Here is a 17230-nt window from a genome sequence, read left to right as displayed (position 1 = left end):
TAAATATAACTCGATAAAAAGATTTTGTACAAATATTATAATTCGATTGAATTACAAATTCTCATTACATTACTTCGCTTGTCAAGTTTGCGCGGGAAACTAATTCCCGTGTTTCTATACAGTTTTAGTATATTTTCAGTATTGAAAAATGGCCTTTGAGCATTCTGATTGGCTCCCTCAGCAGTAACTCTGAGGCAATAGTTACTGCTCAGAGCAGTTTGAGCAGTAACTATTGCTTTTCCCCAAAAAAACATGGCTGAAAATACTCAAAATCAAAATTATATTCATAAAATAAACACGTGTATCAGTTGTATTTATAAATAAAACTTTTTCAATACTGAAATTATACTAAAACATTATTCAGTCGCCTCGGTCGGTGATTACAAGTCTATATTCACTTCGCCTTCGGCTCAGTGAATATAGGCTTGTAATCACCTCGCCTTCGGCGACTAATTGTTAAATAGGCCTTATAGAAACACGTTTCTCGACCAATCAGCCCGCGCGTATAGATGTTATATTATAAATATTATTACAATATAGATGCTATATGTTATTATAATAGTTTTTATTACAATATCAATACGATATACTATATATTATATATATATAACTAATATAACTATGTTTATATGTAAAATGAACAATGACCATATATTGTTTTGGTGCTTATGTGCGCAATAAACAAACTACTCTGTTTCAACTAGAGGATGAATATATTTTCGCAAAAAAAAGGATCTAAAAGTTATTTTGATTTAAGACTGCTTTCCGGCTCGCGCAAACGGAAAAGTTAATTAAAATATAATTTCTAGTAAACTATATTAACTGACAACTTCCATATCGATCTGTTTTGAACTATACGAAGCCGACCATTAAATAAATGATAAAAGGTTTGTCCTCCTCAACATTAAATTGAGCCTTATCCCTTATACACAAAAAAATATCGAATATATTTCAGCCCGGCAAATTTATCATTTTAGCCCACAAAATACACCGCCAAGCCCGCCAAAGTTAATATGATATAGATAAACATATATAATATAGATAAAGATATACTTTTATATATAGTGTTACATGATTCATTTATATATTTTTCTGAATATTGCTATAGTATTGACTACTTGATACTTCGCATAACGATTTATAGGCAATCGGTTAGTTAGCTAGAACATTATCTAACGTGTCCATAATAAAAACAATTTAGCTGCCCCACTACCATACAAAGCATAACGTGAAGTCGCCTTCGCACAATCATATCCAATTTTATGACAGGTTATCAGTGGGCACTGGGCGGTGCTATAATCCGATATTGGACACGCATACGATCCAGTTTTATGTTGAGATCAGTTGACTAACTTTTAAAATGTGCTGTGGCATAATTGCTACGAACTTCGCTCACTTAAAGCAAACTCTCTCGTCACAGCCGATTGCTGGTTTATTCTCGATAATCTGCGATTAAATTTTGGAAACTTTCGACAGCATAGCAACCTCTTGAAGCCATCCTTGAAACGTTTTCCCATGAACGCGTAGAGGACTGGATTTGAGGCGCTGTTGACGTAAACCAAAAGGACGGCGTATGCCTGGAGGAGCAGCCAGTATCTGAAATTCGCAATATTTTTATGTTCAGTACGTAAATCCTAAATACACGATTTTAATCCTAAAGTTTGGGTAAGGTTTACGGTTGGATTTAGGATTGAGCTAGGTTTGACCCTAATCAACTATGAACCTAATCTAAGACCTAATCTACTGTAGCTAATCATTACCCTAACGTAATCCCGAGAATCGAAATGCGTGGTAACCGAGCGCTATATGAAAAAGAATGACAAACACTGATCACTTTAAGCCAACGTTTGCCGCACATTACCTGTTGCTGTCCCCGTATTCAGACCACAATATCATGATATTGACAGGAAGAAAACAGACAGCATACGCGATCACCAGAGCTAATAGCATTCGCAAGACTTTATCTTTCTTCTTCTGATTTGTGAAACCTTCCCTGTTCCCCCCTTCTCGGACAACTTTATTCAGCGCGATTGCTATCTTTATGTATAGCAGGCACATTATTGCCAGGGGGATGGCGTAGGTTAGAGCAAAGGACACGGTGTTGTAGATTGTACGATACTTAACGTCGGGCCATTTTTCAACGCAGTAGATTAATGTCGGCGAGAACTCTACGATGGTGTTTGCACCAAGTAACGGCAACGCTGGCACCAACGCCACTGACCAGATTAGACATACGATGTATCTCAGGACACTCATTGATAACCGGGATGCAAATGTATGGACGATACACCGGTAGCGATCTGTAGGTTGAAATGAAGTGAAGCTATAGAGATACATCATACATACAAAAAGAATTTCAGTATACTGAACGAACCATGCACCTCGGAGTATAATGAATGGACACGCTACAATATCGAATGGAAAATGCATATATGTACTGTCCCTTTGCTGAAAAAGATATCTAAAATAATAGGAATTTCCTATATCAGTAATTTCATTAACATAGGCTATTGGGCCCCCTGTACATGCATTTACAGTCTGATTATACATGTTATAAGTCGGTAAGGGTCTGTTATAAAGTCTGTTTAGATCAGATCTCGCTTAGCTGAGATTTATAACATGATCCTAGCGGTTGGTTTCACAGAGAGGTATTTCAACACCTAGATAACTAGGCTTAGGTAATGGTGTTGCAATATCAATTGTAGCCATATATCATTTCTAATTTTGTATTCGTTTTCACCCATTTCTATCCCTTACCGATACTGATGACGGTCAATGTCCCCACGGATCCCATGACAGATATGGACTGCACAAACGTGATCATTTTGCACATGGCGTAACCGAATGGCCACGTTTTTAGCTCCATGTAGACCAGTGTTGCTGGCATACAGAACAACGCTACCATGAGATCAGCGATCGCAAGGTTTGCTATCATATATCCAGTAACTAAACAATAAAAACAGTTGTGCGTTTATGCGCTTTTTTGAGTTTTAATTGCGCTATTATATTGATAACTATTGATATTCTACGAGATATTCTTCCAACTGCTAAGGAACGCTTTTAAATACCAGTTGGTGCACCTTAGCTTTGAGACAGTCATTAAAACTGATAACTCTGTGAATATTACATGCATATATATGAAGTTTTTTGTGGCCCAAATAACTTTTCAAATTCAATTCATCAATTTAACAGGCATTTGTCCCTATCTTAAAATAAGCTATACTAGGAAGTTACGGCTGCTGATTTGGAAGCGATTTGTGGCCTTTTTTCCTGTTTACAGTGCATAGTTTTATATCAATTATATGTCTGCATTAAAACACTTAGCTATATGATACAACGAATCTAAGGCCGAATATTTTATTTTCGAAGTCAGTGAAGATCGAATTTTTTGAGAATCACGGTTAGGGCGCAATCTGAGAAAAAATCATGCTGCGAGTGTGGTTAGGTACTGAGGTTTTTTTAACCGCATGCATGGGCTACTTTTGACACACGTTGAACACATTAAAATTATTACTAAATTTATATTTCCCTAAGATGACTTGTTAGTATATTCCACGTTTTTACAAATGGAAGTTGTCTTCCAAATAACTGCCCGATGTGAAGTTTAATTAATTAAACATCTGCGAAATCTATTGTCAGGCATGGTTTGTTTTGGCGCGGTTTTAGCCATTGTAAATACATTTACATGTATTGCTAATTTGTGAATGAATAGTATAGCCGCAACATACAAGTATAGCTAGAACTGGGAAAAAAGCCTTGTACCTCTGTTTGTATGACCGCGCATGCCCATGATCCGAATATTAAATATAGGCTGGCGATGAATATCATTTTCCTATGCACAAATCTAAACTCTCGGACTGAATAAACCCGCTATACGAACAGATGTAATTTTAGGGCATGCATGTGTGGTTGCGTTTAACATCTTTTTGTCTTTAAGCACGTCGGCAAGCCATTGATTGATTACCGACGATTCCAAAACTCGAACTCGTCTTTTTCTCGTTTGCATTTTACGAGGTGACGACAAATAAACTCGATCTTTTTTATCATGTATTTGTCATAATTGTCTAATTAAGAGAATTTCAGTCCACATGTCATGAAAGCTTGCCTTACAAAAAATTGGCCAGGTTTTGACGTTGAACTAGTGTAATGTGTAATGTGTAATGAATGGCAAAAATCCTGGACATTCCGGCCGTATTAAATTCTTTCAAGAACCTCATATCGACCGATGCGGTCTCCAATCTGATTGCTTCAAGATTTCATCAACTGTCTCGATTATAAACGTTTCTCGTGTTGTCTAAATCACCAGCCTAATTTGGATTTTATGGTTTTACCGATACCGCCACACAAAGGCGATCTGGCCCGAGATCATTATATTTTGATGTCATTTTCCGTATCTGATGAAACGGTCAATATCTACGGTCTACCATGCAAGTTTCGTGATCTATATGGCATCAACCGCAACGATGAAACTCCAATAAACGTCAGGGAAAACTTGATTCTTGCCATCTGCGCTTACGAATGGGATTAGTCATTAGTATATTTCGTTCGCATGCCCTCCTTAGGTTGGGTAATTCTTTTTGCCCCTTCTTCCATCCCATCAAAACTACGTCATCAAAACATCGCAACGACTGGGTCTTGGGCTTTATCAATAATAAAAGTGGCATATAGTCACTTGGGGAAATTTTCAGTTACGAAGGAAAGCTTAAAAAACAAAGGTATACGCAGAAACGACAGTTTTACATCGAGATGCATGGAAACAAAAACTTGACATGTTTGACACCATGACAAAAATAATTTGGAATGTGCGCCGTAGCTTCAACAAAAAATCCTGCACAAAATAACAGTCAAATTAATTGTACTTTCAGAGACTAATATTTGAAGATCTTTTTTTAGTTTGATTGAAATTTTCAGAAGTAGGTTATGAATCTTCGATTTATCGCCGCCCCCACTTTCAAACATGCTTCACGGGTCCCACGAGACCACGAGACGCCTCGACACAGTACGAGAATTAAAATTGTAACTCTAAAAGTATGTGCTAGGTACACCACATTTATCCAAGCCGAGATATTAATGGCCAGTAAACAGGAATGTCTCTCAGAGAATCTCTGAAGAAGTATTTAGAATGTTAGAACTTAGAAGCCAAGCTTGTTTTCCCACAAATGTAGTACATAATTTGTATTCCAGACATCAGTGTAATTATTGTTTTCACTCATAGCAAAACTCCACTTACCTGAACGTAGTGATGGTGTTTTATAAATCACAAGAAGCACCAAAACATTTCCAACTGTTCCGATGAAAAATATAGCAACATACAGAAGAATTCTGATCACTCTCATTGCTGACGGTTCGGATATCTGCCCGTCGGAATCGTTTATGGGCATCCCTGCCGTGACGTTTGAGCCGGTCGAATTAGACATCTCGCTTTGGGTTGCCACACTTTAGAAATTTTCAACGCACGCGAGTGTGTTTTTGATGATAATCTGTTCTCGAAAAGCACAGATTTTATCAGCGCTGTTGCGCACTCTTATCTGTCTTATGTCTATGCTTGATGAGCAAATTAACATAGCGCGCGTCCTTGACGAGTTGTTAAGTAAACACCCATGGAAATGCCAGCGGGTGTTACATGGGAACTTGCCGTATGGAGTCAGGGGTGGAGAGACATGTGTCATGGGATTCGCTGCATTTACGCTACTTGCAAACGTCATTACCTTGGCACTTTCATCCTTTCTCATGACGATGCATCCGTCTGCTAGCCCGCCTGATAAAGTGTACATATATAACTCACGTCCGATCGATCAACTAATGAGATTCAAGCTGTTCTTTCATTATTGACGAGAAAATCGGAGATGGCAAAGAAAGCAACACTCCGGTGATTGTTGTTCTGGAACGAGAGATCAACAAATCGCGGTACGCACTGCCGCTTAAGATAAGGAATGGTGTAGAACTGAAAGTATAGAATATATTGTTTGATCTAGTATTGCTGTTCAACATTGTTGTTTATCCATTTATGGTAATCTTACGAAGATGTGTACAGCTTACGAAGATGTGTACAAATTTGAAGCTGAACAATCCCAACATTTGAATGTTCCTTTCCACCGACTAGCCGCTCTGCATCAAATTACCAATACATATTTTTACTTGTCATACCTGTCGTTTTCCTATTGCAAACACACCTGTATTTTTCTTGCCGAGTTTATTTTTCATGCATGACGTGCATGGTTGTTTACGTTGCTGTTTAGCCAATAAATGGTCTCGATTTCGTCCAGCTATGAAAATTTAATTGGAAAAACAAAAGGAACATGTCCTTTCAAAAAAGGTGCGGAAAATCCGTTCCAAAAACTACAAATATAAATGCAACCTAATGGAACCATGTAGTTTTGCGTCAGTGAAAAAGCCCCACGTCAAAAATCGATCTCGACTCCTTGTGGGATTCCAGGTTTATTTAACATATATATATACATTCTGACTTAACTGATTATACAAATTTGGTTTTATTAAAATGCTTTTGACAAGTAATGTCTAATTCATCCAATGCGCACACATCTCAGCATTTAACTTGTAATAGGAGAACATTTTAGTGTCGAGCGTAACTTGGCCACCTCATCACCGAAATAAATGCATCAATCACCTTTCTATTGGTTTTGGTGTAGGTTTTCGGTAGTTTCTTTTCCATAATTTAATGTTTGGCTTTTTACAACAGAAAACGATCGTTAAATTTTAAACGAAGTTTCAGGAGTACAAATGCAATTTTTATTAGAATTAAGGATGGCGGATGGGATGGTTCGGCTTCCTCATTGTCACAACGGGGTTGAATTGAGAAGAGTCAACGCTCTCCACGCGCATATATTTGACGCCGTACAAGAGAATTTCTAGAATTATACAGGACTCTAAAAGGTCGATGAGACCGTTCATCGTATATTTGTTAAGGATATATACACATGCGTTTTATGTAATTGAATGATATCCATGTTAGTTTGTGCAATAAATATAATAATTAAGGGGGGGGGGGGGAGAGGTTACTCGGGATATCGTTTATTTAATTACAAATTTTGCGTCTGATATGCGCCTGCATGAAGTCGTAAATAGACTCCTAGATTTATAAAAGTCTATTTCATATAATGCAGGTAACTAACAATTGAATAAACACAAATTACGTCAGTCCATGCAAGTATATACCTCTATACAATCTATAACAACTAAGACATATGCCATATTATATAATATGGAAAACTCGTACATCATAATATGTAGTTATACATGCAGGAGTACACAAATACTAGCGCTAAACGTTTGCAGGATAAAGATTAGGATCATGGATCTGGTACGCTAGCCATGCAGTTTGTCTCACATACAAGTTCTATCTTCATATCAGTGATATAACATATAAACACATGAGCGACACAGAAGCATACACAGAAGCATATAGTCGCTTTGATCGATAGGCACCGCCTTGTATTTTATCCCTGAATTGCATGACTTTCATAGTCTTGTGTCCTACGTCTACGATCTCTATATATACTATATATAACTAAGATTTGACGGCGACTAAGATCAACATAGTACATTTTAAAATAGGACTGGAGCAAAATATTTGCATTTCTTATGCGGTAATGAATTAGCACGAAGTGAACGAAACAGTTTACACATTGCAGTTTATAGTTCCATTAGCATTAAGCCTATACATTTCAATCGTACCCCATAAATGGGATAATACTGCTATTAGTTTTTTGTTAAATGCGACGTTAACATACAGATAAAACAATAAATAATAAGCAAACAACCTAAACTCCAGTCTGCCCAATCCAAATACTTCCTTTTTCTTCTGATCGGGATTATCGCTCGGGGAGATGGCGATATTGCTCCATTTTCAAATCCTTCCAAGACTTCGTCACATACGTTAATATCTGCAGCAAAAGCAATATATCCTCGGGATACAAAGTTCTTAAGATCATAAAATGGTCTCCGCCACCAGCTTGAATTATCAAACAAATGCTTCTTATTGGCAGCCATCACTCTCATGTTAAACTTGTCACCATTTTGGTTGCAGTATTCGAGAGCCTTTTCAATTTTTTCTTTTGCTTCGGTTGGGTTTGTTTCCAATTGAACTTTTGCACACTCGGCAAGTAATACACAGTAATCTGAGCACGAGGCCACGTCGGTTCCTAATATCTGTTCATAAATGTCGAGAGCTTCGATGATTGATTCCCTTCTCAATTTTATGTAGTTCCTGTATCTAATGGGAATATAAAAGAATTCCACACCGTCTTTGTAGTTGTATATACGTGAAAGAAAGTCTAAACATCGTGCCCTTTTTAGACTCTTAATATCCGGCGCAAACTTTGAGTAAAAACATTTTGCTTCTTCGACAACCCATCCAAGTTTCCAGAATTTCTTCAAGGAATAGCAAATCTTAGCCAGCCAAAAATATCTTTCCATAACTTGGTCTTCTTCTTCCGCATAGATTTTCTTGGCCATACTTATTGACGTCTTTATAAATTTTTCTGCAAGACCAAAATTGTCCTCGCCAAAATACGTCTGGGCCAAGTGGAAAGAGATGCAGCATCTTAAATACAACCATTCTTTATCACTTTCATCATCAGTCATTTCATAAGCTTCGCGCAAATTCTTTAAAGCAAGCTTCTTAAGGTCGAGCTCTATGTAATAGAACCAAAGATTTGATAATATCTCACAGCGAATCTTGTCAGCTATGTCAAGTTTAACATGAACGCTTTCCAAAAGTTCCAGTCTCTTCTCAGCATCTTCGACAGGCATGCCCGATGTTGAAAAAAGGAACTGGTCATTCTTCACAGAAATAAAAACAAATTCAGGTGTTGTATTCCAGGATCTAAGAATGGCATGATCAACAAACAGTTTTAGGAGAGGTCCCAGAAGGAGTCGAAGAAGAACGCCTTCTTTATCTGTATTTTCTTTATTTCTATTGTCCAGTGTCTCATTTAGACATTTCATCATTTGACCAAATTCGTTTTCCTGTTGTTCGTCAGGCTTCGAGTTTTCAAACCATTTAAGAGCATGGTGAATAACCTGATGACATTTTATTGCTTCCACGTTCCGCGACCGCTCGTGGATGAGCAATGAGCACCTCGAAATCTCGTTTTCAATTTCCAAAATCTCGTTTCCCTTTGAGGTCTGTTGATTATTCCGATCTGGGAGATTTTCTTGGACATATAATGCAAGTACCTTCAAAGGAACTGGAGACGAAGAACAGTATGAAAGAAACGAAAATGCCAGTTTGAGAACATCGCTCGCCTTCGCTATTCGATTCACAGCCATTCTTGTAGCAGTCATCATTGAGGAGGGATAAGCACTGTTGTTGCTACGAAACGTTCGGGATTGTAGTTCGTCAGAGTTGTCAGTGTCACGATACCGGTTTAAATATTCTTCCCATCCAAACTGTGTTGATGCACGATCTTGCCTTATTTCCCCAACATATGTTGCACAGCAAGCCAAAGGAAGAGGAAGATATTTTAACTCATTGATAATCTCTTCGGCAAAACCATCAAACTCAACACGACTGATATCTTTAAGCAATGAAACAGCATCTTCTTTGCTCATTCCTCCATTTAATGACATATTTTTTTCAAACTGACTACAAGCTTGTGGGAGATTATTATCCTGCGTCGTAACCAGGATCCGCCCACCACCCCAATCGTTGCTACCAGGTCGTGGAAATAAATCGTTGAAATCATTCTTTCCAAACATATCATCAATGATCAAAAGCCAAGTACCACTGAAGGCACGGAAGTGATCCCCAAGTTTTTTCATCAGAACGTCGAGATTGTGGTTTGTCCGTTGCACACTAAATGACTGCGTGGCTTCTTCTACAGATTTCAAAAGGGATTCTTTCGATTTGGCATTCAATGTAATCACAAGTGTATGTTTGGATGGGTCAGTAGACATCCCAACATGTTTACCGTATTGCCGAGCTAGCTCTGTTTTACCGGCCCCTGGTAGACCGGTCAGATAGACCGTTCTTACAACATCATCGACATCAGTCATTCCCAAGAACAATGACTCAATTTGGTTCAATTCGGTTGTTCTTTCGCGTGAAATGTGAAATGGCTTGTCAGGATAAATGCATGCTACCTAGAGCCAGTCAAGAAAAGATTTCTATAGTCAAAGTATTCAGCAGAAACATATAATAAAACAGCAAAGATTATACTATATATATATAAGCACGCGTAGCCTTGGAAGCATTGTAATGACATCAGGAACAGGAACATTACATAATTACAAGATTTTGGTGATGATGGAGATCGTATTGGTAAATAAGGGTAATTTGAAGGATGTTCAGATTAGACATTATCATTAATAAAACTATTCAATAAAACTAATTCTTCAATAAAACTAATTTTAATGTTAAAGTATTATTATGCATTCCGCCCTGATGAGCTTGGCAATCAACACAGCGTCGCAATAATGCTCTATTTTCATACCATGATGTTGCATTTCCGCAGCTTGTTACTGGGCATGAAATTGGTAATTACGAATAGACTCCCTACACGAGTATGGGATATTTTGGGCTAGGGGTAAAATTTCCTCTAATTAGTTTATTATTCAAAATATTAACTTCAACAAAAATTCTTTATATATATTAATTGTTATATGCGTCAAAATTGTTTTGCCCAGTAAGGTGAGGGCACAAATTGCGCCAGCTATGATAACTATAGGATGCAGAGATGGGAAGGAGATGGGCGTAGATAAAAAACTTTTTTGTTTGACAGTCGATTCTTGTCAGTTGACATCGGCGACTGATTCTTCTAGCTTATGAGTCACCTTGCATCACCGTTCTGGTGATGCCTAGGCTCCTCCTTAACGCCATTTCTCGCCATCTTTACACCTGCCTAACACTATTATATAATCCTCACACTATCTTGACCTATATTTTCACACTATCTTGATCCATTAACCTAAAATTAGTTTCTAAAAATGGTTTAATTTTACTCCTGCAACATTTGTGGTACCCCTGCGCGCAATCCTGAGGCCCGGGCTTGCCTCCCCCTTCTAGGTGCCCATGGTAACGATGTAAACAATATCATGCACTGAAAGAAACACTATGATTCCTGCAAGATATATTTGCAGGATCTTAATTACTGGAATAAATCTGAATTTGTTTGAATCTTTGTTCACTTGACAGATTTGTTTGTATAGTGAAGAAAAATATTTCACTATATTATTGGTGGGGGGGGGGGGCATGAAGAGAGACTGGGGAGGAGCAAATGCCCCCAGCTTATATGTAAAAAGAGCCCTCTTGTAACAATTCAAGTTACTGTATTTTGACATAAAAATCTTAATCAGTGCATATAACATGTTCCTAAGACCCTATATATCTTACGTTTAGCGACCTCAAAAATTAATTACGAAAGTAACGAAATACGATTTCAAAATCTTATGGAAACCAGGCTTTACCGGGAGCCAGGGCCCAAAACGTCGAACCTTTTATGTGCCGACTCGATTTTAAATGGACTCAACATAAAGTTTAGTACATGAAAGTTCGAAGTGTAAAAAATTCATCAATAAAATAAATGTGTATTGTTGAAAAGTAAATGTGTACATATTATGTACCTTTTGATGTTTCTGGCCAACATTTCCAGGGTGATAAACCTTGTTAATGTGATTGTCTTAAAGAAAGAAACGGAATTAAATAAAGTTTTATACTTTAATTAACTTTAAATCAGCGTAATTTAGTTCGTAATTGGCTCTCAAAGAACGAAATGTTATTTTCATGTTAATTCCAGCCTTTTTTACGCCACCACCCTCCTGGTAAACCTACCTTGTACCTCAGAACCTTGCAAGTTAATAACGTTGTTATCGCCAATGATATTGACAACATTTTGGCAATTAGTATTCACAATTGATGTTGACTGCGAAGTAGTATCCATATCAATCAAATAACCGATTTATGTCTGAAAAGAAAAACTCATTAATAATAGGTGTGTGGTTTCACAGAAATCATGTAATTTACGAGGGTTTCACAAAAAGTTATGTAATTCAAAATTCAAAGAGCGCTTCTGTGCATCATTTCAGCTCAAAAAACTTTTAAGCTACTTGAAATAAAATTGTTCAAATTTCGTTTTTCCTATTGCGCACCAAATACAATGTTAATATTCTGACAGTTCTTGATATTTCAAAAAACAATGTGATTCAAAATCGTTCGTTTATATTACGGGCTGCATTGTGTGATAATGTTATTAATAAAATTCTATATAGATTAGAGAAAGAGGCTTGTTTTTAAAACAACCACTAAGCATAATATTCAATCTTCAGTCTTATTTTCAAATCATATGTAATGGAATAAACTTGATACTATAAAAAAGCCCTAAACATCTCAACTTGCTAACAATTTAAATTGAGGCGGTTGTCCAAAACGGTAGCGAGCATACTACCGTTGGTTTTGGGATTATTTTATACGAATGGTTATTTTGTATATTCATTTGTGCATAATAACATAGAGATTGTTCGATCGTGCCAATGGTATGGTAAATTACTACTGGCAGATGGAGATTGGTCATTCGTTCTGTTCGTGAATATAACAAGTAGGGTTTTAAGGTAGCGCTAAAAGTTGTCCACTGGTGGCAATGATTCTCCTTTGTAAAGCAATTCTTCATTAGCAAACTTCAGAAAAGTCCATTAGTGCGAATGGTTAATGTATTTACCCGATTGGGAAGTCCTGATTGTCCGTTCGCACTATGATGTAATAGTTTACCGTTGGTAAATCAACATTGTCCATTCCTACCGATGGTATGCGAATTTACGATTGGTAAACTGATAGGGTTGTGCATTCGTTGTGTTCGCCGATATAGCAAGAACAGTTATATGAGCGGCGAAGGTAGCCCTAAAAATGTTATCCATTTGTAGCTACCAATGGTTTTTATTAGTAAAGTAATTCTTCAATGTTAACGGAAAAGCCTATTCATACGAATGGTTCATGTATTTACATTGGAAAATCTAGGGGCCAGTTGTATAAAAGGCTAGTTAACTTTTAACTGCAGTTAAAGACAGGGTTGGCCAATCAGGGTCGTGTATTTCTGAGTTAAATATCATTTAAAGGTTTTATATAACCAGCAGCCCCAGATAGCATGTAGTATGTGTTAAAGTCTTGCATTCCTGGGGTTGTAAGTTCAGTATTGCGAAGTGTACTGTGTCATATGTTGGAGAGTTTAACAATGATAAAGGCATATTCTACTCGTTCGAATCGCACCATAGCAAGGTCGTTAGCAAAGTGTATGCACTGTAAATCACAGCCCGCGCGAATTACGAACCGAAAGCTCCATTGCTAATGGTAATTTCCCATTTACTATTGGTATGCATCTGTGAGCGTATAGATGGACTGTTTCCTCTTTGAAAGGAAGCAGTAAAGAGCATTTGTTATCGTTATTCATTTTAAAGAATTCACAACCTCTGATTCGTTAATAGCTATGTTTGAAATCTTAATGTCCAAGAAGTGACGTCATAATAACGTGTGCGATTTTTTTTCATGCACGCTCTTAGATCATGACGTGTGATAAAAAGTCATCTCCCGCGCTTGACGTCACGTCAATGACGTCAATGTTCCAAAAAGCGGTATGTTATAAATGCGAGCGAACAAATGTGTGATAATCTTTCTTTCTTTTAAATAAACAGTAAAAAAATTATTGAATTGGATTTTTACATAATATGAAAAATTATCAAACCTAAGTTTGTCGTTATCAACCTTAGAGACCTTTAGATGACGGCAAACGCCAAACCGCTAACCAAGTGTGCAACAATTTCACTCAAATACCAATGCTCTAGATAAAACTCGTGATGTTCAGCAGTAATGTAAAAAAGCAATAGGCCATTGCTGTTTTATTTAGCGGTATGACTACGTGTTCCCCGTTCGTGTTTTAAATATAGATTACCTCATGGTTGGCGAGTGCGTACGATTCTTGTGAGTTGTGAAGGATGTGAACGGAGTGAGTTTGCGATCCTTCACAACGAGTGCATAATAAAAATCGTACAAACGAGCGAACCATGAAGTAATTTGTTTGTTAAATTGTGTAAAGAGATCAATTTGACAACGACACGCTTTTAATATACAAAAACACAGCAAGTAACAAAAATCGAAAATTTTTGCATCAAAAGATATTTATTACCGTTTGGTTTTTTTGTAATTTTGTTGAAGAGAGAAGTTAGATATTCGATCTTTCCGAAAAATTTTATAAATTGTACTGCATATGGGAATTATGTTTTCAATCTCACCATCTTGTCGTCGAAACGTAAACAAATTGGCGCCAAAATGACATACGACAATTTTTCACGTGTGAAGTATATCGTACGTCCAATCAAAAGCCGTGAATGGCATTTTTCACACGTGAAAAACATCGCACGTCCATTCGTGCAATCAAATTGCATTAAATTAATTTATCCAGTGAAATACGATTTTTATTTCATCATTCTGCTGTGCATAAATCTCTTGGAATTGGAATTTTTCCTGGAACTTGCAATGCAATTTTACATCTAATTCTCTAAGAGATGTAAATTAGTGAAGAGCCTTGCAGAAGAAAAGTGCATGAAGTGTAGTAAACACAAAAGTTTCGTTGTTGCCAAATATACATCTCTCAAAAGTAGTATTGCATAATTTGCATTGCAAGTTGCAAGAAAAATTGCACCGTGTAACAGGGCATTTAAGGCGATGCAAAGCCATTTGTAATGCCCTTCTACTCCTGATTCATCTAAAGTTGGGAAATTCGAACGTTTTTATTATCTGCTAACGTTTTCTTAGCATTTTAGTATTGAAAACCTAAATTAAAAGAGCTGCAGTAGCAGAATAACCAAGCATGCAACAAAGAGGACAACTTTGAAGTCACAAGACTTTTTTCACAGAGGCTTTTTGTATTGAAATTCACCATATTCGCATCATAGCATGCAATTTATTCTTAAACATACGACTATATGACATAACCAGCTATACATTATATTGCGTCGCCTGCATATATATGTATTAAATGGATACAATTTAGATACAGCTCCTATAAGAATATTTTTCTTTGTTTTACACTAGTTAAAGAAATAGTAATGTTGATATATGAACAATTATATTCAGTAATATTGCCATAATGTTTTAAAATCAAAACATATGCTTGCAAGAAAGGAAGTGGCAAAGGACGAGACCCCTCAAAAATGACTATTGCTGGAGACTGTTGCTCAAAGCTGTGAGATTGTTGGTAAACTGCTAATGGTGATAGGCAAATTAATTTTTAATTAATTAATTAAAGGTAGACAGCTAGACACAACAAGCTCTCTAATCAATACATCAATGTTCAAAATATAATTCCCTCAGTTCAGATAGTTTTGGGGGTTAGTGACTTAGTGTCAGTTAAACAACAATTCATTGAACCTCTGTCTTTTAAACATATCCTCATATGTGGGTAATGTGGCATTTTTACGGCCAGATGGTGCACAAATGAACTAAGGCAACTAGATGCAATAATTTGAGGGGTGCATATTCATATATTTTTTCTGCCCAATGGATTTCTTAATGTCAGTGAGATTTTTTAAAAAACTGCAAATGTTGAATCTAATTGCCTTTCAAAGGCTTTTAGCCCCCTCTCTAGGAGCTTTGGCCCTCGGCGATCAAAATCCAGAAAAGCTAGCTAACTTGCGTAATTTAATATCACTAAGCTTCGATGACGAAAATGGCTAATGACGAATTACATTGAATCTTAGAAATACAATACAACATAGTGGAAAGGTTTAATTTTTATTACCCTGTTGTGTTTGCCTTTCCTTACAATATATATCACATATTTCTAAATTTGCATATTGTTCGGCGGCCCGGCGTTTGTAAACAGCAGACAGTAGCAGCTGCCAGCTGGTGGCACCGCACTGGCTGGTGGACGTATGAAAAGGGGAAACACCTTGTACAACTCTGATACGTCATTATTTTCTTTTTGTGATTTTATTGCGATAAATATATCCAAAGAAGTAGCAACGATCATTTAACTACTCTGCAACATAACTCTAGCATCATATATACCGCAACTCTTTATACGTTACTTCGAAATTGTGCGGATTAGACAATGCAATGCGTAACAGGCTAACAGCCGCGACCATTGAATGACATCATTGTCATGCCGTGAACAGTGAACTAGGTCTAGAAGCTTACCTTTCAAACGTTTTACAATAAACAATATTAAGAAATCATTCTTGTTGGAAAGAACAGCATGATTTGAACCATTTATATTAATCCGGTATTAAACGCTTAACGCTTTATATGGGTAAATATTGGTGCTTCGACAGCGAACTTCTTATAACTTTCACGGTTCCTCCAGTTAACTGTGTTTCCACTTGACTAGTTGACTTGAAGTCCCGGATGTGAAAAGTTGAACGCATTGGCTACATCTGGGGGTCGGTTGTATGAAAGCTGGATAGCGCTATCCACCGGATAGTGACTTTCTCAGTCGTTCTAAAGATGCTTGAAGAGCAATAAAATTTCCGCTTTGGAACCAACAATCGTTAACGAGGACCCTTAATTTAGGAATACTAAGATTTAATCGAAGTTATACCAAACAACGGGGGATTTTGTCTTAACACTGTCCGGTGGATAGCGCTATCCGGCTTTCATGCAACTGGCCCCTGATGCACCAAACTTTCCCGGATTAGTTTGCAAAAGCAGGCACGCTGAGACCTGTTGTATTATTAAAAGGGTGATTTTAAAATTAACTATAGGCTGCCCAGAGGTATTTTTCATTATACCAATGGGGCCAACTGCAGTTAATGACAGATAGGACAATTCAATTTCAAATCCTACTTATCCATTTGCTATTGTATACCATCTACGCCTAACTTATACAAGTTACACATCGTGCTACAAGTGTCCCAGTTCAAATATCTCGCTATAGCGTATACCTTGCCACGTTGCTGAACGATCCAAGATTTCATCATCTGTCCTGATTATACAAACGTTTATCATGTTGTCTAAATCACACGCCAAATTTGGAAATTGTGGTTTTACCGACACCGCTACACAAAGGCGATCTAACCCGAGGTCATTTATACTCTATATTCGATCTCATGACATTTTTCGTATATATATATATATATATATATATATATATATATATATATATATATATATATATATATATGATGAAACGGTTAATAGCTACAGAACTGAAATAATCGCTAGATTGAAGCGTCAATAGTGAGCTTAAGCAAGCGACGTTTTTGACAACACAAACGGCATGAGTAA

At 36.9% G+C, this 17230-nt stretch overlaps 2 protein-coding genes across 4 annotated transcripts; both read right to left on the bottom strand.

The window, feature by feature from the left end:
* Positions 1 to 629: 629 nt before the first annotated feature.
* Positions 630 to 5802, bottom strand: LOC114520835 (neuropeptide FF receptor 2-like). 3 transcript variants are annotated; one of them, XM_028541171.1, is made up of 5 exons: positions 5709 to 5802; positions 5231 to 5480; positions 2758 to 2946; positions 1862 to 2300; positions 630 to 1596 (listed from the first exon to the last, which is right to left on the bottom strand). In XM_028541171.1, the coding sequence occupies exons 2-5, from the start codon at positions 5415 to 5417 to the stop codon at positions 1380 to 1382; spliced, it is 1032 nt and encodes a 343-aa protein (XP_028396972.1). In that variant the 5' UTR covers positions 5418 to 5480; positions 5709 to 5802; the 3' UTR covers positions 630 to 1379. The 3 variants fall into 3 exon arrangements, with proteins under 3 accessions (XP_028396972.1, XP_028396971.1, XP_028396973.1); XM_028541170.1 differs by having other exon boundaries at positions 5231 to 5802; XM_028541172.1 differs by lacking the exon at positions 5231 to 5480.
* Positions 5803 to 6980: 1178 nt separating this feature from the next.
* LOC114520833 lies at positions 6981 to 16293 on the bottom strand. The gene is made up of 4 exons (XM_028541165.1): positions 16145 to 16293; positions 11792 to 11924; positions 11584 to 11639; positions 6981 to 10104 (listed from the first exon to the last, which is right to left on the bottom strand). The coding sequence occupies exons 2-4, from the start codon at positions 11898 to 11900 to the stop codon at positions 7720 to 7722; spliced, it is 2550 nt and encodes an 849-aa protein (XP_028396966.1). The 5' UTR covers positions 11901 to 11924; positions 16145 to 16293; the 3' UTR covers positions 6981 to 7719.
* Between the last annotated feature and the right edge of the window lie 937 nt (positions 16294 to 17230).

The sequence above is a fragment of the Dendronephthya gigantea genome, unplaced genomic scaffold (assembly GCF_004324835.1).
Source record: "Dendronephthya gigantea isolate DGI-Jeju-01 unplaced genomic scaffold, DenGig_1.0 000018F, whole genome shotgun sequence".
Lineage (NCBI taxonomy): Eukaryota > Metazoa > Cnidaria > Anthozoa > Malacalcyonacea > Nephtheidae > Dendronephthya > Dendronephthya gigantea.
This window is presented reverse-complemented; position numbering and strand designations above follow the sequence as displayed.

What these genes read in the sequence shown, in the direction of transcription:
- LOC114520835 (XM_028541170.1), bottom strand. Translation starts at nt 5,417, where the DNA reads ATGTCTAATTCGACCGGCTCAAACGTCACGGCAGGGATGCCCATAAAC. An exon ending in AACACCATCACTACGTTCAG is followed by an intron (nt 2,947 to 5,230) that starts GTAAGTGGAGTT and finishes TTTATTGTTTAG; the next exon opens with TTACTGGATATATGATAGCA. An exon ending in ATTGACCGTCATCAGTATCG is followed by an intron (nt 2,301 to 2,757) that starts GTAAGGGATAGA and finishes TTCAACCTACAG; the next exon opens with ATCGCTACCGGTGTATCGTC.
- LOC114520833 (XM_028541165.1), bottom strand. Translation starts at nt 11,900, where the DNA reads ATGGATACTACTTCGCAGTCAACATCAATTGTGAATACTAATTGCCAA. An exon ending in GCAAGGTTCTGAGGTACAAG is followed by an intron (nt 11,640 to 11,791) that starts GTAGGTTTACCA and finishes TCTTTCTTTAAG; the next exon opens with ACAATCACATTAACAAGGTT. An exon ending in TTGGCCAGAAACATCAAAAG is followed by an intron (nt 10,105 to 11,583) that starts GTACATAATATG and finishes GACTGGCTCTAG; the next exon opens with GTAGCATGCATTTATCCTGA.